This window comes from Callithrix jacchus, chromosome 15 (genome assembly GCF_049354715.1).
Source record: "Callithrix jacchus isolate 240 chromosome 15, calJac240_pri, whole genome shotgun sequence".
In the NCBI taxonomy this organism is placed as follows: domain Eukaryota; kingdom Metazoa; phylum Chordata; class Mammalia; order Primates; family Cebidae; genus Callithrix; species Callithrix jacchus.
This window is the reverse complement of record NC_133516.1, coordinates 80,224,005-80,249,598: the sequence shown is the minus strand read 5'-3', so window position 1 is coordinate 80,249,598 and position 25,594 is coordinate 80,224,005. Positions and strand designations below refer to the sequence as shown.

The window sequence follows — 25,594 nt, the reverse complement described above, 5'->3', positions numbered from 1 at the left end:
CCAGCACTTTGGGAGGTTGAGGTGGGTGAATGACTTGAGGCCAGGAGTTTAAGAGCAGCCTGGTTAACATGGTAAAACCCTGTCTCTACTAAAAATACAAAAATTAGCTGGGCCTGATGGCATGCGCCTGTAGTCCCAGCTATTTGGGAGGCTGAGGCAGGAGAATAGCTTGAACTCAGGAGACAGAGGTTGCAGTGAGCTGAAATCACGCCATAGCACTCCAGCCTGGGTAACAGAGTGAGTGAGATTCTGTCTCAAAAAAAAAAAAAAAAAAATTCCTGTGAGAGAACAGGCGCGGTGGCTTACTCCTGTAATCCTAGCACTTTGGGAGGCCCAGGTAGGTGGATCACTTGAGGCCAGGAGGACCAGCCTGGGTAACATAGCAAGACCCTGTCTCTACAAAAAATTTAAAAATTAGCCAGGTGTGGTGGTGCATGCCTGTAGTCCCAGCTACTTGAGAGGCAGAGGTGGGAGGATCACTTGAGCCCAGAGGTCGAGGCTGCAGTGAGTTGCCTTCGTGCTACTGCAGTCCAGCCTGGAAGACAGAGCAAGATCCTGCCTCAAAAAAAAAAAAAAAGAAATTCTGTGAGACAGATAAAGTATCTTTGGAAAAATTGAAAAAGAAGAGAATGTGATTTTCCAAAGATCATATGGTTAATAAATTTAGCTAAATCTAGAAGCTAAGCCCTGTGAAAGCTAATCTAATATTATTTTTACCGTATTTTTTAATGTATTTTCTATAGCTAGTACTTGATAAGTTGTTAAAAGCTTCTTTAGGGCCAAGCCTGTAATGCTTATCTTTATATTCCCTTTAGTGCCTAGCTGCAGGTATCTTGACCGTAGCAGATACTCAATAGATATTTTTAATTGAATTATTATTGGCCAAAATTAATAAAGGATTTAAAAGTAAAATAGATTTTCATGAAAGAAAACTGAGGCTATGATACCAAAGTTTTTGGAAGGCTCATTACTTTTCCACCACTGCCTCTATATTTCTCTCTTCTTACCTTCTTTTTTCCTGTTGTTAATTCATAACATCTCTAATCCTTTTTATTGCCTGTCTTTTCTTGGGCTAACTAAAGGAAAACTATTTCCAGCACTTCTGCCATTTTCAACATCAAAAAAAAAATCCTATCAACACATGACTTTTTTTAAGTTTTTTTTTTTTTTTTTTTTAAAGAATATGACCTAAGAGCTTATTTTTATACGGCATAATTAGGAATTGGGAGAAAATTTCTGAACTATTGACATATAGTTTTGAGGTAAGTATTTTTATGGATTCTGAATTACTTCATATTAAAAATATATCGAATTTAAATTCTGAATACTGGAGTTGCAGTGAGGAAGTATCTGCCAAATTTCTAAAAAGCCAGCTCAAATGTTGTCATCGATGTTAGTCATAATAAAGTAGAGGTTTATTGAGTAGGTTCATGCACAGAATAAAAATACTCTGTACCGTCTGTCTTTGGATCTAACATTGGGTTTTCTTATCGATAATTTTATTTATTTATTTATTTTCGTGAGACCAGTTTTCACTCTTGTTGCCTAGGCTGGAGTGCAAAGGCACCATCTTGGCTCACTGGAACCTCTGCCTCCCAGGTTCAAGTGATTCTCCTGCCTTAGCCTCCCAAGTAGCTGGTATTACAGGCATGCGCCACCACACCCAGCTAATTTTTGCTTTTAGTAGAGATGGGGTTTCATCACGTTGGTTAGGCTGGTCTCAAACTCCTGACCCCAGGTGATCCACCTACCTTGGCCTCTTAAAGTGCTGGGCTTACAGGTGTGAGCCACCATGCCCAGCATTTTATTTATTATTAACAGAGAACCTTCTGAATGAGATCTTGTGAGAGAGTAGAGATTTGTGGACTGATGAAATTAGTTATAATTTTGATTTCTAGTTCTGGCTGAGCCATTAGCTAGTTATATGACTAGAGCTCCCCTCAATACTTTTTGGAGAAAAGAAAGTTATAAAATTATAAAGGTGATTTTACATGTATATTAACTTTCTGGAAGGGGTTGGGTTATCTAGTTGGGGTCTGATGTCACTTCCAACAGTAAACATTTTAATTCTAAACATCATGTTATTTAAGTAGAAATAATTTAGAAATCATAGGTATTTCTTCCAGGATATCAGAAAGCAAAAGGTTAGGATACCAGAATATTAAATGCAAGCTAAAATGTCAAGTACATTAGAAGATGTGAACTGTAGATCTTCAGTTTGATCATCAGCTATTGGCATTTGTCTGAAAAGCTATAGTAAATTGAATAATATGAAAAGAAATGCAGCCGTGCACCAGCGCCATTCACTGTGCCCCTGCAGGCCTTTTTCTCTGTGGACAGGGGCACTAATTGAGGGCAGTGGGACTCTGCAGCACACCTGAGGCTGAGCCTAGCTGGGTCCTCTCCTAGTCCTGCTACAGGCTAGCAGTCTCAGCAGTGCTGATGCTAGTGGGCAGCACCAGGTCTCCCTCCCTCATCTCCACCATCCCTGCCCTGCCAACGCAGGAGAAGTTCACATCTTTAATGTAGTCTTGAGAAGTTCCAAGGGGAATGCTTCCAGTTTTTGCCCATTCAGTATGATATTGGCTGTTGGTTTGTCTTAAATAGCTTTTATTATTTTGAGATACGTTCCATCAATACCTAGTTTATTGAGAGTTTTTAGCATAAAGGGCTGTTGAATTTTGTCAAAGCCCTTCTCTGCATCAATTGAGATAATCATGTAGTTTTTGTCTTTGGTTCTGTTTATGTGGTGAATTACATTTATAAACTTGTGTGTGTTGAACCAGCCTTGCATCCCCAGGATGAATCCTGCTTGATCATGGTGGATGAGCTTTTTGATGTGCTGCTGCAATCGGTTTGCCAGTATTTTATTGAATATTTTTGCGTCTATGTTCATCATGGATATTGGCCTGAAATTTTCTTTTTTTGTTGAGTCTCTGCCGGGTTTTGGTATCAGGATGATGTTGGTCTCATAAAATGATTTGGGAAGGATTCTCTTTTTTTGGATTATTTGGAATAGTTTCAGAAGGAATGGTACCAGTTACTCTTTGTGTGTCTGGTAGAATTCGGCTGTAAACCCATCTGGACCTGGGCTTTTTTGTGTGGTAGGCTCTTAATTGCTGCCTCAACTTCAGACCTTGCTTTTGGTCTGTTCAGGGTTTTGGCTTCTTCCTGGCTTAGGCTTGGGAGGATGCAAGTGTCCAGGAATTTATTCATTTCTTCCAGGTTTACTAGTTTATATGCATAGAGATGATTGTAATAATCTCTGAGATGGTTTGTATTTCTGTGGAGTCTGTGGTGATATTCCTCTTTATCATTTTTTATTACATCTATTTGATTATTCTCTCGTTTCTTTTTTATTAATCTGGCTAGTGGTCTATTTTGTTGATCTTTTCAGAAAACCAGCTCCTGGATTTATTGATTTTATGAAGGGTTTTTTGTGTTTCTATCTCCTTCAGATCTGCTCTAATCTTAGTTATTTCTTGTCTTCTGCTAGGTTTTGAGTTTTTTTGTCTTGCTCCTCTAGCTCTTTCAATTTTGATGATAGGGTGTCAATTTTAGATCTTTCCTTGCTTCTCATTTGGGCACTTATTGCTATATATTTTCCTCTAGGGACTGCTTTAAATGTGTCCCAGAGATTCTGGTATGTTAATGTCTTCGTTCTCATTGGTTTTGAAGAATATCTTTATTTCTGCCTTCATTTCATTGTTTATCCAGTCAACATTCAAGAGCCAGTTGTTCAGTTTCCATGAAGCTGTGCGGTTCTGAGTTACTTTCTGAATTCTGAGTTCTAACTTGATTGCACTATGGTCTGAGAGACTGTTTGTTATGGTTTCCGTTCTTTTGCATTCCCTATGAAATCTGGCACTAGACAAGGATGCCCTCTCTCACCACTCCTATTCAATATAGTACTGGAAGTTCTAGCCAGAGCAATCAGGCAAGAAAAAGAAATAAAGGGTATTCAAATAGGAAAGGAGGAGGTCAAATTGTCTCTATTTGCAGACGACATGATTGTATATTTAGAAGATCCCATTGTCTCAGCCCAAAATCTCCTGAAACTGATAAGCAACTTCAGCAAAGTCTCAGGATACAAAATCAATGTCAAAAATCACAAGTATTCCTATACACCAATAACAGACTTAAAGAGAGACAGATCAAGAATGAACTACCATTCACAGTTGGTACAAAGAGAATAAAATACCTAGGAATACAACTAACAAGGAATGTAAAGGACCTCTTCAAGGATAACTACAAACCACCGCTCAACAAAATAAGAGAGGACACAAACAGATGGAGAAACATTCCATGTTCATGGTTAGGAAGAATCAATATCGTGAAAATGGCCACACTGCCCAAAGTAATTTATAGGTTCAATGCTATCCCCCTCAAGCTACCAATGACCTTCTTCACAGAACTGGAAAAAAACACCTTAAACTTCATATGGAACCAAATGAGAGCCCGCATAGCCAAGTCAATTCTAAGCGAAAACACAGCAGGAGGCATCACACTACCAGACTTCAAACTATACTACGAGGCTACAGTAATCAAAACAGCGTGGTACTGGTACCAAAACAGAGATGTAGACCAATGGAAAAGAACAGAGGCCTCGGAGGCAACACAACATATCTACAACCATCTGATCTTTGACAAACCTGACAAAACATGCAATGGGGAAAGGATTCCCTGTTTAATACATGGTGTTGGGAAAACTGGCTAGCCCTGTGCAGAAAGCAGAAACTGGACCCCCTCCTGACACCTTACACTAAAATTCACTCCAGATGGATTAAAAACTTAAACATAAGACCTGGCACCATAAAAACCCTAGAAGAAAATCTAGGCAAAACCATTCAGGACATAGGAGTAGGCAAGGACTTCATGACCAAAACACCAAAAGCATTGGCAACAAAAGCCAAAATAGACAAATGGGACCTAATCAAACTCCACAGCTTCTGCACGGCAAAAGAAACAATCATTAGAATGAATCAGCAACCAATAGAATGGGAAAAAATTTTTGCAGTTTACCCATCTGACAAAGGGCTGATATCCAGAATCTACAAGGAGCTAAAACAGATTTACAAGAAAAAAAAATAGTCCATTCAAAAGTGGCCAAAGGATGTGAACAGACACTTTACAAAAGAAGACATACATGAGGCCAACAAACATATGAAAAAATGCTCATCATCACTGGTCATTAGAGAAATGCAAATTAAAACTACATTGAGATACCATCTCATGCCACTTAGAATGGCGATCATTAAAACATCTGGAGACAACAGATGCTGGAGAGGATGTGGAGAAATAGGAACACTTTTACACTGCTGGTGGGAGTGTAAATTAGTTCAACCATTATGGAAGACAGTGTGGTGATTCCTCAAGGACCTAGAAATAGAAATTCCATTTGACCCAGCAATCCCATTACTGGCTATATATCCAGAGGATTATAAATCATTCTATTATAAGGACACATGCACATGAATGTTCATTGCAGCACTGTTTACAATAGCAAAGACCTGGAACCAACCCAAATTTCCATCGATGATAGACTGGACAGGGAAAATGTGGCACATATACACCATGGAATATTATGCAGCCATCAAATACGATGAGTTCGTGTCCTTTGTAGGGACATGGATGAACCTGGAAACCATCATTCTCAGCAACATGACACAAGAACAGAAAATGAAATACTGTATGTTCTCACTCATAGGTGGGTGTTGAACAATGAGAACACATGGACACAGGGCGGGGAGCACTACACACTGGGGTCTGTTGGGGGGAATGGGGAGGGACAGCGGGGGGTGGGGAGTAGGGGAGAGATAGCATGGGGATAAATGCCAGATATAGCTGAAGGGGAGGAAGGCAGCAAATCACACTGCCACGTGTGTACCTATGCAACTATCGTGCATGTTCTTCACATGTACCCCAAAACCTAAAATGCAATTTAAAAAAAAGAGAAGTTCCTCTCTGATGTGGTTTGGCTGGGTCCCCACTCAAATCTCATGTAGTCCCCATAATCCCCACGTGTTGTGGGAGGGACCTGGTGGGAGGTAATCGAATCATGGGGGTGGTTATCCCCATGCTACTGTTCTTGTGATAGTGAGTGAGTCTCATGAGATCTGATAGTTTTATAAAGGGTAGTTCCCCTGAACACACTGTTTTGCCTGCAATCAGGTAAGGCATATGTTTGCTTCTCCTTTGCTTTCTGCCATGATTGCAAGGCTTCCCAGCCATGTGGAACTGTGAGTTCATTAAACCTCTTTTTCTTTATAAATTACCCAGTCTCAGGTATGTCTTTATTAGCAGCATGAGGATGGACTAGTAAACCCTCTCTTATCTACTTTTCCACCTGGCTTGTGGGGATAGGATGAGCAAGGCTCGCAGAGGCTAAGTATGATGAAGAAAAGGAAAAAGGAAAAATTCTTGAGAGAAGAGGGAAGAAAAGGGAGTTGGGGTACCCTGGTTTGGGAGGTGGATAGAGAAGCAAGAGGAAGTTAAGGAGTCAGTATGAGGAGACTGAGCTGAAGGAGGAGGCAGCACATCTGCTTCCTGACAGATCTCTCACAGCTTGACCTGCAGAGGTGCAAGAGAAATGCAGTCTGTTAACTGTGAGGATGCACCTGCTTTCATCAGGTGTGTAGTTTCAGGTAAGGAAGCAAGAGTCAGACCCTTTGAATTAACTAGTGCATTTCCAGACAACTGCCTTTCTGCTCCAGAGCTTATTGCCCAGAAGACAAAACTGCCGCCTCATATTCCTAACTTCTGCCCACCATTCCCAAGTGCACTTGAGAAAGTCAAGTTTGAGAAAGTCATGTCACGTTGACCTTGCTTTTAAAACGCCCTAAAATATCTTTTTTTTTAAAGATTTATTTTGAGAATCTTTGTTAGTCACCTTTTTTCTTGTATTACTGAATTTAAACTTGTTAAAATTTATCAACGAGCTGATCTGACGTATGCATTTGGATAACTTTGTGAGGTTTTGGAAATGCAGTTTAGTTGTGTATTTCAGTGACTGCATGTTTTTTCTTTTCAGTTCACTTCGCTAAGCTTATATACCTAATTTTTGTTCCTGCATCTGTTTCTTCTAGAAATAGTCTAAATCTAGATTTCTGTTTCCTCATGAGTCTGACTTCCATGCTTAACACTCCACTGAAATTGCTTCTACCCTGACCACAAATGACCTCTTCTTTTCTGAATCTGGTGGTTACATTTCAGTTACTATAAACGATCTGTTTGATGTGATGTTGTTGACCACTCGCTCTTATGTTCTTGGAACTCGTCTCTCCTTAGTTGCCGTGAACCATTCTTTCCTTTTTTACTTCTTCTCTGCCTTCTAATGGCTCCTTCTCAATCATCTTGCTCGACTCCCATTCCTCTATTTTTTCTTTTTTCTTTTTTTTTTTTTTTTTTGATATGCAGTCTAGCTCTGTCGCCAGCCTGGAGTGAGGTGGCGCTATCTCAGCTCACTGCAACCTCTGCCTCCGGGGTTGAAACAATTCTCCTTCCTCAGCCTCCTGGACAGCTGGGATTACTAGCAGGCACTGCCACACCCAGCTAATGTGTATATTTTTAGTAGAGACAGGGTCACACTGTGTTGGCCAGGATGGTCTCAGTCTCCTGACCTCATGATCCACCTGCCTCAGCTCCCAAAGCACTGGGATTACAGGCGTGAGCCACCGTATCCAGCCAGTCCATGCCTCTATATAAAAAATGTTATTCTCCAGTGTTTATTCTCCAGTCCAATCCACCTCCAACATATATCTCTCAGCTCAGACTGCTTTTCTTAGCTTCTGGCCTGATTGGCCACATATTGGATGTTTGTACAGAGTTATGGGTATCCTGCTCCCCATTATCCACCCTCTCACCTGGCTGTATCTATTGTATTAACTTAATGGTTCTCCAGACCATCCATCCTCCTCCTCCCTACTGTTGTTGCCAATACTACTTTAAACCATGCCATGGATTCCCTGTTCTGGACTCCATGCCTGAGGGTCCTGTTCTGGCTTTCTTTCAGCCTTGCCCTTCCATGTGGGGTGAGGATTTTATAGGGCCAAGGGGATGGGCACACCCTGCCCTCCACCCTCTAATCTTATGCACTAGCTACACAAGACCCCAGAAACAAGCCTTGCAACAAGCCTCTTTCTCAGACCTGCTCTTCCAGAAGAGTAGGCTGCATCCCTGCTGTATACTAAGGGGCAGCTGTTTGGAGGGGATAGATGGAGCTTAGATGGAGTTTGGACCTTCAGCTCCACAGACATATATGCAAAGTCCCAATATATAGGCCAGGACCAGAGGTCAGGAGAGAAGAAGGATATGCAGAGACCTTCGTCTGTAATCTTGTCGTAGTCAACACAAGCATAGGGCCAGGCCTAATTATTGCCTTCTTTTTCTTTATATTCCTGCTATAGTTTGGTAAGCAATACTTCACCTACTTTTAGGGATTCTTAAGGGCAAGGGCTTTAGCATTTTAATTTTACACTCCCATTTGCCTGTCACAGTGTCCACCTAACGCATGGTGACTACTCAATATATGTTTGTTGAATTAAGTAATGAATGCATAGTTAACATTTTATAATTATTTATTAAAATAAATAAATATTTTATTTTCTTTATTATCATTTTAAAGAGGTTATGGTATATTTATATGATTTTATGTGTTAGGGTCAATATTTTTCCAAAAAAAATATATCTCTAATTTTGCATTCCTATTAAGTGGAAAAATTAAACTTAATATATAAAGGATTTTATTTTTAAATATTTTTTATAAATTTATTTCATAAAGTTGGGTTTGTCAATGGTAGGTGATAGAAAATAGTGTCAGGCAAACATGAAAATCTTGATGTTGCAGGTTACTCTAACATCAACAGTGCTTAAGAACAGTTATATCATATTAGAAACTGCTAAGCCCTGAGGGGACACTAGGATATAAGTGTGAAAAGGAGCAGAACTGAGTTCTGGAAAACTACGAGTGCTGGGAGGAGTGGGACTGGGTTTCCCTGCCAGGTTTCTCATGAATTCAGAGGCTAATTAGTTGTCCTACTAAACTTGTTTATGAAAAGAGAGAGAGAGAGAGAGAGAGTGTGTGTGTGTGTGTGTGTGTGTATGTGTGTGATGACTTTTATAATGCAAAAGCATGTAATTATCTACTGGTGAAACTTTAGGTAACCTTGCTCCCCCTCCCCTATTGAAAGAGCACAATAAAAACTGAGTTTTTCAGGGGAATGTCAGACATCCATAGAGCAGCATTATGTGGTGTCTCCCCTGGGCCCAGCTTTAAGGAAAACTTTTTCCTTGTCTGTCTGTCTTTTTCACCAACCACTCGATCACTTTGAGAGATCTTAAACCCACATTGATGTATTGGGAGCCGGTCTCCACAATAATTATCTAAAATTGGAGTAACTTTAAAATACCACATCAGCTTGTTTTAATTCCTGAGACGATATTTACCTATGATAACATATATGCCCTAGATTGGCCTCCGAAGTTCAAGGACCTTTAAACTGAGAACCCATCTGAAGTGTTCTAGTGCTATTCCTTCTTTGGATACTACTTTAACACGTACTGTGTCATGGTGAGAAATGTTCTGGTCTAAGAGTCTATTAAACTGGACTTGGATGGCCCTTAAATTGTCTGAAACTCACATGTTCTCTGACTCTTATGTTTGCTGCTTGGATAATAGTCTATTTGTGATCCCACTGAGAGGTAACAAAGAGTTAAGCAAGCCATGGCAATAATTTGAGTTTTCTACCTTAATTCTGAGGAGTCTGTCCATCTGTCTGTCACCCAGGCACAATCTTGGCTCATTGTAACCTCTGCCTCCTAGGCTAAAGCAATTCTTATGCCTCAGCCTCCTGAGTAGCTGGGATGACAGGCATGTGCCACCATGCCCAGCTAATTTTTGTGTTTTTAGTAGAGGTAGGGTTTTGTCATGTTGGCTAGGCTGGTCTTGAACTCTTGGCCTCAAGTGATGCACCCACCCCGGCCTCCCAAACTGCTGGGGTTATAGGCGTGAGCCACTCACTGTGCCTGGCCAGGAGTTCTACTTTTTTATCAGTCTTCTTGTTTGTTTGTTTTTCATTATTTCTTCCATGCTCTCCTTCTACCCTTAACATTTTTAGACATAGTAAAGTTTACTCATTGCAAGCCTTCTTCTGGTTGACATGAGTCTAACACTTCATTAAAAGTATTAAATATCAAAGCAGTCACTTTATGAGGCATCACACACTGTCTCGTTGTGCCATCACCTGTAATGATTAAAACCACCGATGATGTTCTTGCTGGAACATTTCTGTGATTGAATTGCTGTAGGACAGCTTGGCTTCCACTGGCTTTTGTAGGAAGCAAACACTTTAAATTGCTTCTGTCATCTAGAAAATAACTCCCCTTACACAGGGAGATTTTTAAATGTCTTGAGTTTTTAAAATTTAGTACTATCAATGACACTTGGAGCTATGTTTCCTTCATATATTTTTTCCAACATTTATGAAGTTATGGGCAGCCCTAATTCATGTATTTCACTTCCCACTCACTTCTGTTGCTACATTAGGGCCCTTCCTCTCCCATGTGCCTGTTTATTTTTCTCCTCTGCATTCAGAAAACTTTTTTTTTCTCTAGCTGGCTTAAGATGGCAGTTAAAAAAAAGAGGATGTGAGACACACATAGTGCTTAGAAAGCAAAACAAGCAGAAGAAAAAGATGAGTTCATATCATGAAAATGTCACATGTACTGTTCCTTCCCTTTCCTCTACCTCCAAGGCAAGAGAGGTTGACACGTCTCCCTTTCTTGCCTATTCTGTTTTTGAACTTCTGGCCTCTTTTCTACTTCAAGGTTGCTCTTGATTGTGAGTGCGTATATTGGGGATGGGAGAGCAATGGGAGAAAATGTCAACACAGAACAAGAGTGCTAAGTAGAATATTGAGAAAAGGACAGCAAGAGAATAAATGGAATGGAAGAAAGAAACTGCTCTTCATTAATCCTTACAATGAAAGTCAGAATCAGAGTATGAGAACTGGAAGGGACTTAGTGATCCTGTCACTACAATACCTGAACCTAACAGCTGCTCCGTAAACGCATATTCAGCTTAAACTGATCTCCTTATTTCACGAGAGAAGAAATGGAACCCCACAAACTTATATTTTGTTCAGGGCTAGCTCTGAGCTTTGCTGGAGCCCATGCCTTCCAGTTCCTCAACTACTTGTTCTATTAGAAGATACTTTAATCACTATTTTATTTTTTATATTTCCACCACTTTGCAAAGAGTGGGTATGAAATGTTGAGCTCAACTCTAAGACTGGTAGCACTTAGTAGGTCTGTTAGTGAGTGGCAGTCTAGTAGACGGAGGATGCAGACCTGGATCTGAACTTCAACTCTACCTGCCAGCACCTGGGCAAGTTTCTTAATCTTTCCAAACCTAGGATTTTTCATCTTAGTAAATGGGGATCATAATAGCTACCACAAAATGTTGTTATAGCAACTAAATGAAGCAAGGTTCTAAGCACTTACAAGAATTACTTAGTTTTGATGTGTGGCACAAATCAGAGGCATCAGTAAATATTTGTGAAATGAGTAAAGGTAACTGTTACTATGTTTGGTCTCCTTCATAGGAGTCAACATACCTTTTTAAAAGGTAAATCAACATATCTTTTAGGCATGTCATATTCTCTACAGATATGTATACTTACTGCCACAGTAAAAAACTGCTGTTTGGCTCATTTCTTTTGTCTTAGAAAATACCTGTTTCAAATACCTCACAGCCTTTTAATTTTTAAATTCCAGATTAATTCATGGAGGACAGATGTTAAATGGATTGGCAGGTCCAACTGTAATGAATGCAGCGCCATTTCTCTCCACGACGTGGTTTTCTGCAGATGAAAGGGCCACAGCCACAGCTATTGCATCAATGCTCAGTTATCTTGGGGGAGCATGTGCATTTTTAGTTGGACCACTTGTTGTTCCAGCTCCCAATGGGACATCACCTCTTTTTACTACAGAGAGCAGCAGGGCGCATATCAAAGATCGCATAGAGGCTGTGTTATATGCAGGTAATTTGAAGTTTATTTTCTTCTTGTTATTCTTTGTTTTTTATCTCAATCATCTTCACTCTACTTTTTATATAACAGATACTTCCATATGAAATAAGTAAGAGGACTAACATACATTTGCATACACTGTGCATTCCTTGCCATATAATATAGATTTGAAACTTATACCCTTCCTAGAAGTTAAATTTTAAATTATTGCCACATGGAGGGGTAGTTCTTAATTTTTTGTCTATTCACCTTTATAGTTAAGCACTGTGTAACACATTTTCTATGCCCTCTATAAATATCAAGATATAAAATGTCATGATTGACAATAGCCATTTGTTAAACATCTATTGTTGATAGATATTAAGCCCCCTTTCTCCCTTGCAGTTTCTCCATTATTGACTATGTTTTTTAACCTTATTTACCTTGATCATCCTTGTCATTTCCTACTCTCTGTATGTTTAGTCTATTATTCAGGGATACTGACCTTCCTAAAATATTCTCTTTGAATTCTTTTATTTCTCAAGTCAAGCCCTGGTCCACTCTTATAGTCTCCTACAGATTTCCATAGATACAGCCCCTGTCTCCATATGCCTGCTTATTATTTCTTCTGCATTCAGAAAACTTTTTGTAAGTGTTTACTATATGCCAAGCACTGTGCTAAGCACTAATTGGTAATGTCAACAATGAGACAATTACAATACAAATAAAGATATACAGAGTTGGGAGACCTAACTTGCCTGGGTTTGGAGGGAAGTTGAGGGGGCAGGAAAAGCTTCAACAAGAATGTAATAATTAAAGTTAAGAATTTTGTAGGAGTTCACCAAGTATTTGAATGGTTAGCGTTTTCCATACAGAGGGAACAGTAACTGCAAAGGCAGGGAAGGTATGAGAGAGCTCAATATGTCTAGGGAACTGCAAGTAATTGAGTATGCATGGAGTGGTATAAATGTGTGTGTTTGGGTGTGGGTATCAAGGGTTTGAAAATGAGACTGGAATGATAAGGGTCCCAGTTATTCTGAACCTTGTTTAAACTTATTTGTTCACGCATCTGTTTCACGAACATGTTTTGAACTCCTGTGTATCTGTCACTATGCAAGTCACTGAGATAGGCATAGTTCCTGGTGTAACAGAACTTAGTGTCCTGAACGATACAGACAAGTAAATAGTTGTAAAACAGAGCAGTGAGTCTTATAAACCAAAGGCCTGCAATGGCTCTGAGAGCTTGGAGAAGGAGCACCTAACCCAGATTTTGGAGGTGAAGTAGAGCTCCCTAGAGATGCAGCATCTAAATCAGAGCCTGAGGAATGAGAGAACAATGATGGTTAAATACACTAGGCGGGAAGAAGATTATATTATAGAGAGGAATCCTTAGAGGAGAAGCCCAGCGAAGGGAGACACCCTGGTACGTCCAAGCCCAGAGTGGCTTAGATCTGGTGAGAGTAGTAGTAGGTGAAGCTAGAAAGGAAAGCAAGCCCCATGCAAGCCTTCTAAGCAGGACTGAAGGGTTTGAGGTTCACCACATTGTAGGCAAAGGCCACACTCTGAAGACCTGTATGTCAGAGAGTTATTTGATGATATTTACATTTCACAATATGGCTTAGAAGGATTAAAATTGAAAGCAAGGGTAGCAGCAGTATCTAAAGCATTTTACCTTCTATATACAACTCAAAAATTAAAATGTAAAAATAAGTAAATAAAACCCAACACAGGTGAAACATAAGTTTTAAACTTCATTTGGTCATGTTATTCTTTTTAATGAAAACATAAGCAATGATTGTAATTTTTAATGATGTTAAGCACTGTTAAGCACATATCAGTGCAGTACATGCAGCTCATGGTTCCCATGCAGTCAAGCAGAAGCCCCTGCTCAAAGCTTCCCAGTTACTTCTTCATTGCTTTCATATCTGCCAGTCTACCTTTCTGAAATACTGACTTCATTCTATTAAAAATATTGTGCTAGATTTGTCATTTTTAAAAGTTAAAGATTCTTAAATTATTCCAGACAAAGGTACCTTAAGAAAATTAAACTATAGATTAATACCTCATATGAGTATAAACACAAAAGTCCTGAACAAAATGCTAGCAAACTGAATCAGCAACACTAAATGGATGATATGCCATGACTAAATGGGATTTATTCCAGCAATGCAAGGTTGGTTTAACATTTGAAACTCAATTTATGTCGTATATCAGCAGATAAAAGGGAAGAAAACATGATCATCATAATAGATGAAGAAAAAGCATTTGACAAATCCAACACCCTTTCAAGTTAGAAACAATTGAAGATCTAGGAATAGATGGGGACACTCTCAATCTAATAAAAAGCTTCTATTAAAAACCCACAGGAGGCCTGGCATGGTGGTCCATGCCTGTAATTCCAGCACTGTGGGAGGCTGATGCAGGAGGATCACTTGAGGCCAGGAGTCTGAGACCAGCCTGGTCAACATAGCAAAACCCCATTCCTACTAAAAATACAAAAAAATTAGCCGGACATTATGGCACATGCCTATAATCCCAGTTACTCGGAAGGCTGAGGAATGAGAATCATTTGAGTCCTGGAGGCAGAGGTGGTAATGTGAGCCAAGATCGCACCATTGCACTCCAGCCTGGGTGACAGAGCGAGACTCTGTCTCAAAAAACAAACAAAAAACCCACAGATAACATCACATTTAACTTCTAGGGTTATGAACAAGACAAGGGTGTCTGCTTTTCCATGCCTTTTTAACACTGTACTGGAGGTTCTAGGGAGTATCACTGAACAAGAAAAAGCAAAAGATATCCAGATTGTAAAGGAAGTAGTAAAGAATATCCCTGTTGAAAAGAACGTGATCTTGAATATAGAAAATTCTCTAGAATTCACTAAAAAACTATTAGATCTAAAAAAAGAGCTTAGCAAAGTTTTATGGTACAAGATTAATATGTAAAAATCAATTGTATATCTATATATTAGCGATGAATAATTTTAACATGCAATTTAATTTGCAGTAGCATCAAAAAGAATAACATGTTTAGGAATAAACTTAAAAAATGAAGTACAGAACTTGTAATCTGAAGACTATAAAACACTGTTGAAAGGAATTAAAGCAGACCTAAACAAATGGGAAGACATTCCATGTTCACATTGGGAGATTTAATGTTGTGAAGATATTCCCAAATTTATCTGTAAATATAGTGTAATTCCTTTTAAAATCCCAGCTGCCTTTGTTGTAGAAGTCAACAAGGTGATCCTGAAATTTACATGGAAATGCAAAGGACTAGCAATATCCAAAACAATCTTGAAAAGGAACAAAATTGGAGAACTCACATCTCAACTTCAGAACTTATTGCAAAGCTACGCTAATCAAGATAGCATAGTACTGGCATAAGGATAAGCATATAAATCTGTAGAACAGAAATGAGATTCTAAAAAAGTAAGCCATTACATTTATGATCCATTGACTTTTCAGAGGGTCCTAAGATAATAAGGGCAAAAGTCTTTTCAATAAATGGTAGAGGAACATCTGAATATCCAAATTCAAAATAAGGAATTTGAACCCTTTTCTTACACCATACATAAACTTTAACTCAAACCTAAATGTGAGAGCTAAAACTAAAAATCTCTTAGAAGAAAGCTAAAGAGTAAATCTTTGTGACCTTGGATTAAGTGAAGCCTTTTTATAAAAAGATACTAAAAGCACAGATGACAAAAGAAAAACAGATGAATTAGACTTCATCACAATTTAAAACTTTTGTGCTTCAGAGAACCTAGAAAGTGAAAAAGGCAGTCCACAGATGGGAGAAAATAGTTGCAAATCATATATCTGAGAAGGGACTTATATCCAGATTATATAAAGCATTCTTATATAACAACCCCATTAAGAAGTGGGCAAAGGACTAAAACACATTTCTCCCAAGAAAATACACAAATGTCCATTGAGTATATGAAAAAATACTCAATATCATTAGCCATTAGGGAAATGCAAATCAAAACCATGATAAGATACACTTCACAAAGCAAAGTTTTGTGAAACTTTGGAAATAGTAGGTGTAACTTTGGAAAATTGGAAAATAGTAAATGTTGGCAAGAAAGTAAAGAAATTAGAACCCTCATACATTCCCATATGTGGGAATGTAAAATGGTATAGCCACTTTGGAAACAGTTTGATAGTTTCTAAAAATGTTAAACATAGATTACCATACAATCTAGAAATTCTTCTAGATACATACCCAAGTGAAATGAAAACATATACCCATGTAAAAATGTATACATGAGTGTTCATAGCAGAATTATTTGTAATAGCCAAAAAGTGGAAACAACCCAGATGTCTATCTACCCATAAGTGGATAAATAAAATGTGGTATATCCATACAATGGAATATTATTTAACAATAAAAAATAATAAAGTATTCTACATATTCCAACATGAATGAAAGAGCCAGTCATAAAAGACCACATATTATATGATCCCATTTATAGGAAATGTCCATAATACTCAAATCTGTAAGGACTAAAAGTAGATCAGAGGATGCTTAGGGCTGGGAGATTGGGAGTAATGGGAACAGAGTTTCTTTTTGGGATGTTGAAAAAAATCTAAAATTGATTGTGGTTATAATTGCACAATTCTGCTAGTAAATGAAAAACCACTAGATTGTGCACTTTAAATGTGTGTGTTGTATGTCATGTGAATTATATCTCAGTGAAGTTGTTTACAGACTTGCCAATAGATGGTGAAAGAATATGAATAAGGCAATCATTAAAGACATATGAATGGCTGATACACATATGGAAGACGCTCCTTCAGTATTACTAATAATTAAAAGAATTATAAATTAGAACAGTTCATTAACCTCTTGTTGTTCCTCAGATTGACAAAAAATAAACAGATTGAGAACATTGAAAAAAAGAAAAGAAAAATGGAACCTGTTAACAATATTCTGTTTAAAAATTAGAAATCTTTAAAGTTCTAACTGAATTAAACAGAATTATCTGTGGTTAATTGTCTTATAGGAATGATGTCCTTTTTGCTAAGAATACAGCCCTAGAATTAAAATTATCCAACTGAAAGGACCTGTAAAAATCACTAAATTCAATTCCTTTATTGGCCTAGAAAGATTAAGGGATTTGCTCAAATTACAAGATAATTAATGGCATAGACAGGTCTATATTCCACGTTTCCTCACTTTTCTACTAGTGCTATGCTTTCCTACAAAATTGGACACAGTTATCAAAAGCTGGAACTTCCAGGTGCCAGAATTATAGAGGGAAAGATTGGGATGTTAGAACCTTCCCTTCTATGATGGGGCCCAATTAAGATTGTTTTTGGTATTCATTTTACTTCTGATTGTCTAATACTCTACAATAGCTAGTTTTGTGTTTAAATTCTATTCTCTATGTCTTTGTTTTTTATTTTTGGATGCCTTCTTATTCAAATTTCCTATACAGTCTGTGATTTGGGGCTGTCTTACACAGTGCATCAAACTGTCCTATCATGAATTAAACAACCCTCCTATCCTGTTATTTCTTACCAATTTTTTTTTCTGAGTGCCATACTTATTAGACAATCATCCTAGACCTGTTTCACAATCTCTTTTATAGTAAGATACTGTTGGTTTTTAATGTTTTCTCCATAGGGCAACATTTGTTTACTTCCTCAATCTTTTTATCTGTGTAGTGTGCCATAGTACCAGCATATACATCTTTGTTAGTATAACCTCTTAGCAATTATTTGCTGAATTTTCTGTCTTTACATATTCATGTTCTTTTTTTTACTAGACTGAGCAATCTCAGCTAGAAACTATCTTTTGCTTATCTTTATATACCTCAGACTCAGTTGATACTTAGTAAATATTTGTTAGGTAAATAAATACCTGAGAGGTCAGCATGGTGGGTTACACCTTAATTCCAGCACTTTGGGAGGCTGAGGCAGGAGGTTGGCTTGAACATCGCTTGAGCTCAGGAGTTCGAGAACAGCCTGGACAACATGATGAGACCCTATCTCTATAAAAAAATTTAAAAATTAGCCTGGCATGGTGGCATGCATCTGTGGTCCCAGGTGCTTGGGAGGCTGAGGCAGGAGGATCATTTGAGCCTAGGAGGTCAAGTCTGCAGTGAGCCATGTTTTGTGCCACTGCATTCTAGCCTGGGTGACAGAGTGAGACCCTGTTTCAAAAAACAAATAAATACTTGAAGTACTCAACTTTTTGTGTTGCCTGGTTAACATTTTACCAATTTTTTCTTTCAGAATTTGGAGTTGTCTGCTTAATATTTTCTGCAACACTAGCTTATTTCCCACCCCGACCTCCTCTTCCTCCCAGTGTTGCTGCAGCTAGCCAGCGCCTGAGTTATCGGAGGAGCTTTTGTAGATTATTAAGGTAAATATACTGAGAGTCATTGAATGGGTTTGATTGACACCTTCAAGATAACTAGATTTTAAAAAATTAAGATAGTAATTTTTCAGCAACCTGTTAATTAGGTTGTAAATAATTGGTAAAATACTCATTGAATATTTTAGATTTCCTATCAAAAGTCTTGAAAAATCACCAAAACCAGAAACCTCTATAATTTTTGCCTTATCTGCATATCACCTATACTATTATATTGCTTAATATAATTTTAAATTGCTTAATATTATTTAAAAATAAAATCTTTTATTTTTCTTAAAAAAAATTTTTTTACAAAGAATCCTGTATCATAGTGTATGTGAAATCATAGATTCTGTGTGTTATACATTTCCTAATATGTAAATTCTTTTTATTATGTATTTGTTAAAGCATATTAAAATAAGCAGGTTCTAGTCAATACAAAGTGAATAAAATAAATAATGTTATTCACATATCACCTGAAATCATTATATGTACCAGCAGTGGGATCATACTTTAAGAAACCTAGTATATTATTTAATTTTATTGGAATAACTTAAGTGTAGTTAGATTAAATTCTACTTTTGAAGGCTTAAATGCCCAGTACTGAATTTAATTCTTGGGATATATAAAACATCACTATTGATTATGATTTGCAATTGGATCACTATACTTTGTCATTTGAAAATTTTTTTACAGTTAGTTGTGATGAGTTTTTATTGATTATCAACAACTCTGTCTAAATTGGTTCTTTCTTTTCTTGGGTTCCTCTCCCCAGATGGTAAGTTTCTTGTGGTCAAGAAGTAGTATCTATGTCTTTTTATATGCTGTAGTTACACTGTCCAATAGGAATAAAATGCAAGCCACATAAGTAATCTTACATTTTCTGGTAGTCTTCAATAAATTTTTAAAAATTGAAATTATATCAAGTATATTCTCAGACCAGAGTGGAATAAAACTAGAAATCAACTCCAAAAGGAACCCTCAAAACTGCACAAACACATGGAAATTAATCGGTCTACTCATGAATGATTTTGGGTTAACAATGAAATCAAGATGGAAATTAAATTATTTAAAATTCACAGTAATGGTGATGTAAGTTATTAAAACCTCTGGGATACAGCAGAAGCAACACTGAGAGAAAGGTTTATAGCACTGAATGCCTACATCAAAAAGTCTGAAAGATTACAAATTGACAATCTAATGTCTCACCTCAAGAAACTGGAGAAATAATAACAAACCAAAACCAAAGCTAGCAGAAAAAAAGAAAAAAACAAAGATCAGAGCAGAGGTAAATGAAATTGAAACAAAAATTACAAAAGATAAATGAAACAAAAAAATGGTTATTTGAAAACGTAAAATTGATAGACCATTAGCTAGATTAACAAGAAAAGAAGCTTTAGATAAGCTCAATTAAAAATGAAAATGGAGACATTACAGCCAACCCCACAGAAATACAAAAAATTATTCAAAACTACTATGAACACCTCTATACACACAAATTTCTGGAATCATACAACCCTCCTAGATTAAATCAGAAGAAATAGAAACCCTGAACAGACCAATAATGAGCTGTGAGATTGACTCAGTAACTTAAAAATTGCCAACCAAAAAAGGCCATGGCCAGATTGGCCAGGTGGATTTACAGTTGAATTCTACCAGACTTTCAAGGAAGAATTGATACCAATCCTACTGAAACTCTTCCAAAAGATTGAGGAAGAGGGAATACTCCCTAACTCATTTTATGAAGCCAATATCACCCTGATACCAAAACTAGATTGAGAAGAGGGAATCCTCCCTAAATCATTCTATGAAGCCAGTTCCACCCTGATACCAAAACCAGAAAAAGACATAACAAAAAAGAAAACTATAGGCTAATATCCTTGATGATCGTAGATACAGAAATCCTTTATAAAATACTAGCTAACGGAATCCAACAATGCATCAGAAAGATAATACATCATGATCAAGTAGGTTTCATACCAGAGATGGTTTAAAATATGTAAGTCAAATGTGATATATCACATAAACAGAATTAACAAAAACAATATGAACGTCTTAATAGATACAGAAAAAGCATTCAGTAGCATGCATAGAAGGGATGTACTTCAAAATAATAAAAGCTATATATGACAAACTCACAGCCAACATCATACTGAATAGGAAAATTTGAAAGCATTTCCCCAGAGAACTGGAACAAGACAAGGATGCCCACTTTCACCACTTTAGTTTGACAGTATCGGAAGTCCTGGCCAGAGCAGTCAGGCAACAGAAACAAACAAAGGGCATCCCAACTGGAAAAAGAGGAAGTCAAACTATCACTGTTTGCCAATGATGTGATCATATCCCTAGAAAACTCTAAAGCCTCTTCCAAAAGACTCCTAGATTTGATAAATGAATTTAGTAAACTCTCAGGTTACAAAATCAGTGTGCACAAATTGGTAGCGCTGCTCTACACCAATAGTGACAAAGCTGAAATTCAGATGAATAACTCAATCCCCTTTACAATAGCTGCAAAATAAATAAATAGATAAAATACCTAGGAATATTCTTATCCAGGGAGGTGAAATATCTCTGCAAAAACTACAAAACACTGCTGAAAGAAGACATAGATGACACAAACAAATGGAAACACATTCCATGCTCAGGGATTGGAAGGATCAACATTATGAAAATGACCATACTACCCGAAATAATCTACAGATTCAGTTAGTTCCTATCAAAATACCAACATCATTTTTCACAGAATTAGAAAAATCCTAAAGTTCATACAAAACCAAAAAAGAGTCCAAGTAGCCAAAGCAATCCTAAGCAAAAGGAACAAATCTGGAGGTATCACATTACCTGACTTTAAATTATACTGCAAGCGTATAGTTACTAAAACAGCATAGTACTGGTATAAAAGCAGTCAATGGAATAGTCTAATGGAACAGAATAGAGAATTCAGAAATAAGGCTAAATACATACAACCAACTAATCTTCAACAAAGGATACAAAAACATTGGAGAAACGATACCCTACTTAATAAATGGAGCTGGAAAACTGGCAAGCCACATGTAGAAGAATGAAACGATCCCTATCTCTCACCTTATACAAAAATCAACTCAAGATGGATCAGAGACTTAAATATAAAATCTCAACCCATAAAAATTCTAGATGATACTGTCAGAGAAACACTTTTGGACATTGGCCTAGGCAAAGAATTCATGACTGAGACCCCAAAAGTAAATGTAACAAAAACAAAAATAAATAAATGGGACCTAATTTAACAAAAAGCTTCTGTACAGCAAAAGAAATAATCATCAGAGTAAACAAACAGCCCACGGAATGGTTGAAAATATTTCAAACTCTGTATCTGACAGGAGACTAATATCTAGAGTTTACAAGGGACTCAAAACAGATCAGCAAGAAAAGAAAAACAAATAATCTCATCAAAAAGTGGGTAAATGACATGAGCAGAAAACATTTCTCAGCAGAAAATATAAACAGCCAACAAACATAGGAAAAAATGCTTGACATCACTAATCATCAGGGAAATGTACATTAAAAATACAGTTAGATACCACCTTACCCTTGTAAAAATACCCATTATTAAAAAGTCAGAAAACAATAGATGATGACACAGATGTGGTAAAAAGGGAATGCTTTTACACTGCTGGCAGGAATGTAAGTTAGTACCACCTCTATTCAAAACGGTAAGGAGATTCCTTAAAAAACTAAAAGTAGATGTACCGTTCAACCCAGCAATCCCACTACTGGGTGTCTACCCAAAGGAAAAGAAGTCTTTGTATTAAAAAAAAACATGCACGTGCACACATGTTTGTAGCAGCACAATTTGCAATTACAAAGATATGGAACCAACCTAAGTGCCCATCGACCAATGAGTAGGTAAAGAAAGTGTAATATATATGCACTGTGGAATACTACTCAGCCATAAAAAAGAACAAAATGGTTTTTGCATCAACTTGTAGGGAGCTGGAAGCCATTATTCTAAGTGAAGTAACTCAGGAATGGAAAATCAAACACTATATGTTCTCACTTATAAGTGGGAGCTAAGCTATGGGTAGGCAAAGACAGACTGGTATAGTGGACTTTGGAGACTCAGAATGGGGAGGATGGCGGGGAGTGAAGGATTAAGAAACTACGTATTAGGTACACTGTATACTACTCAGGTGTTGGGTGCACTAACATCTCAGACTTCACCACTGTGCAATTTATCTGTGTAACCAAAAATTATTTGTACCCCAAAAGCTATTGAAATTTTTAAAAAATGTTTTCATTATCTGTATATTTGGGACAAAAATCTTAAGAATTTTTAATACTCTTATTTTAAAAGGAAAAATAAGTAAAATTAACTAGAAATAAGTAAAATTAGTTTTAAGGAATGAATAAAATTAATTTTAGTAGCATATTTATTTAACCCAACATATCTAAAACATTACTTTAACATGTAATCAATATTAAAAATTATTAATGAGATATGTTACAGTCTTTTATTCATATAAAATCCTTGGTATCCAGTGGATATTTTGCATTTACAGCACATGTCAATTTGTACACTAACTTTTTACTGGAAATATTGATATCCAGTGAAATTAAGTGGAGTACTTTAGATATTGCTAAATTTACAGTTGAAAAAGTATTCACTAAGCAATGTCTGTTGTATTGCACAGTTTATCCTAAGTTAAAAGTAAATAATGACAGTTTCTCAAATTTTGAATCAACAGATATTTGCTATCATTATAAAGGATCTTACAATCTTTTTTGTTTTTTTGAGATGGAGTTTTTTTTGAGTCTGGAGTGCAGTGGCGCTATCTTGGCTCACTGCAACCTCCATCCCCGGGGTTCAAGCAATTCTCCAGCCTCAGCCTTCTGCGTAGCTGGGACTACAGGTGCAAGCCACCATGCCCAACTAAAGTTTTTGTATTTTTTAGTAGAGAGGGGGTTTCACCTTGTTGACCAGGATGGTCTTAATCTCTTGACCTTGTGATCTGCCCGCCTTGGCCTTCCAAAGTGCTGGAATTACAGACGTGAGCCACTGTACCTGGCCCCAAATCGTTTTATAGCTGGCCAGATTGTAAGTCTAGATCTGTGAAAAATCATTTAAATGTTTGTTGGACATTTAATTCTGATTTCAGGCAACTAATTTTCTTGATTCTTTTTTGATCATTGAAAAGAAACTTCTATAAAATTCACTATATCTTTGCTAAAATGTCTTTTAATGTTATTTACTTAGTTATTCTAAACTTTTTTTCCACAGCAGACATTTTATTTTGCTCTGCTGCAGCAAATTGTAATTGCTATTCCTTGTGAAATTTGCACATGCCTTCTTTTATTTTGGTCTCTTCTTTCTGCAGGAAATACTCAAATACACAAATTACAATGTCCATCCGTTTGTAGAAAAAAATAATTAGAACTCAACCCATTCATTAACACCAAGATCAGTGATAGATTATAATACTGGAAACAACACATGCCCTGGCGTGCGCACTATATAATATCTTAGTGTTGCAGCTGCTAGAGTAAAATGTAATCCTACCAAACAGAGTTAGGGTTAATGGAAACTACTTTTCACTGCCTCTGCTTTACATTTAGATTGAAATTAAAATGAAATAAAATTAAAAGCTCAGTTCCTTGGTTGCACTAGCTGCATTTCAAATGCTATGTAATATCGTTTTTCAAACTTTGGTTATAGCCAAGAAATTCAGTGAGTTGACAGCCATTTTCTTTAAGCAAAATAGAATGGAATAAAATAGCATAGAAAAGATTATTGCAGCACATGTAATAATGGTTTATTTTAGACTTTTGTTTCAGCATACATTACATATACATGGGTAGGTCACAAAGTAACCAAAAAAAATAAATTTCTTTGGGGTATAGTAAAAAGTTTTTGAAAATCACTTCTCTGCAGCATGTCACGTAGTACTTTGCCTTTCACATCATACGTTAAAAAAAAATGTTAGGTAGAATTGTGATGAGTGGCACACATTTGTAAGATGACAGTTTAAAATGATCTTTTTTTTTTAAACAATGCCACTTAAGTAAATTTTTTTCTATGCAAACCTAGCTGCAGATGTTAGATATAGCAATAGATAAAGGTAGAGAAGTAGATTGGGATCATATTATGACGTACTAATAATTTTGGACTATTCTGTAGGAAATAATGAGTGACTGAAGGATTTTAAGCCAAGGAGTTATATATAGATTGTTCTGACAAGGAAAAATAGTTAACTTACAATTGTCCCTCCGACCACTTTGACTTGTGTTTACATCTATTTACCATAGAGTCAAACTCTTCATTCTGTTTAAACCATAAAGTATAAGATCTTCCTTCTCTACAAAAAGCTTTTTTCACCAGTACCTAACATTCGTTTGTCTTTTCTCTTATTGTTTACTCTGCATGATTGCCAGCTTCTACCTTTGGGATCTCCGGAGGAGTTCTGTGGGCTTCCCCCTTCTCTCATTGAATTCCCGAAATCATTGCCTCCTGGATTAATCAGAATATTTGCTAGGACATGAACACATTTATTCATCTATTTTTAAATTGTCACCCAGATAATAAGCATAGTATCTAATAGGTAGTTTTTCTATCCTCACCCTCCTCCTACCCTGTACCCTCAAGTAGGCCCCAGTGTCTGTTTTTCCCTTCTTTGTGTCCATATGTACTTGATGTTCAACTCCCACTTCTAAGCGAGAATATGTAGTATTTGCTTTTCTGTTCCTGTGTTAAGTTTTCTTAGGATAATGGCCTCCTGCTCCCTCCATGTTGCTGCAGAGGTCGTTATCTTGTTCTTTTTTTATGTCTGCAGAGTCGTCCATGGTGTATTCGTACCACATTTTCTTTATCCAGTCTACCATTGATGGGCATTTAGGTTGATTCCATGTCTTTGCTGTTGTGAATAGTGCTGCAATGAATACACACGTGCATCTGTCTTTATAGTAGAATGATTTATATTCCTTTGGGCATATACCCAATAATGGGATTGCTGGGTCAAATGGTAATTCTGTTTTAAGTTCTTTCAGAAATTGCCAAACTGCCTTCCACAGTGGCTGAACTAATTTACACTTCCACCAGCAGTGTACACACGTTCCCTTTTCTCTGCTACCTTACCAGCATGTTATTTTTTTGGGTTTTTAATAATGGCCATTCTGCAGATATTTTCTATTTCTGATCTGGTGTTCCAGTTTCCAAATAACATACATTTTTCATGACTAAGAGTTTATTCTAG

The 25,594-nt window shown here is 37.0% G+C and overlaps 1 protein-coding gene across 1 annotated transcript in view; it reads left to right on the top strand.

The window, feature by feature from the left end:
- SLC49A4 (solute carrier family 49 member 4) overlaps positions 1–25,594 on the top strand; it is an 82,816-nt gene that overhangs the window by 19,403 nt on the left and 37,819 nt on the right. The window contains exons 3-4 of the mRNA XM_003734909.7: positions 11,773–12,038; positions 18,248–18,377. Coding sequence (XP_003734957.1) covers positions 11,773–12,038; positions 18,248–18,377 — 396 coding nt within the window. The remainder of the gene's footprint in view (positions 1–11,772; positions 12,039–18,247; positions 18,378–25,594) is intronic.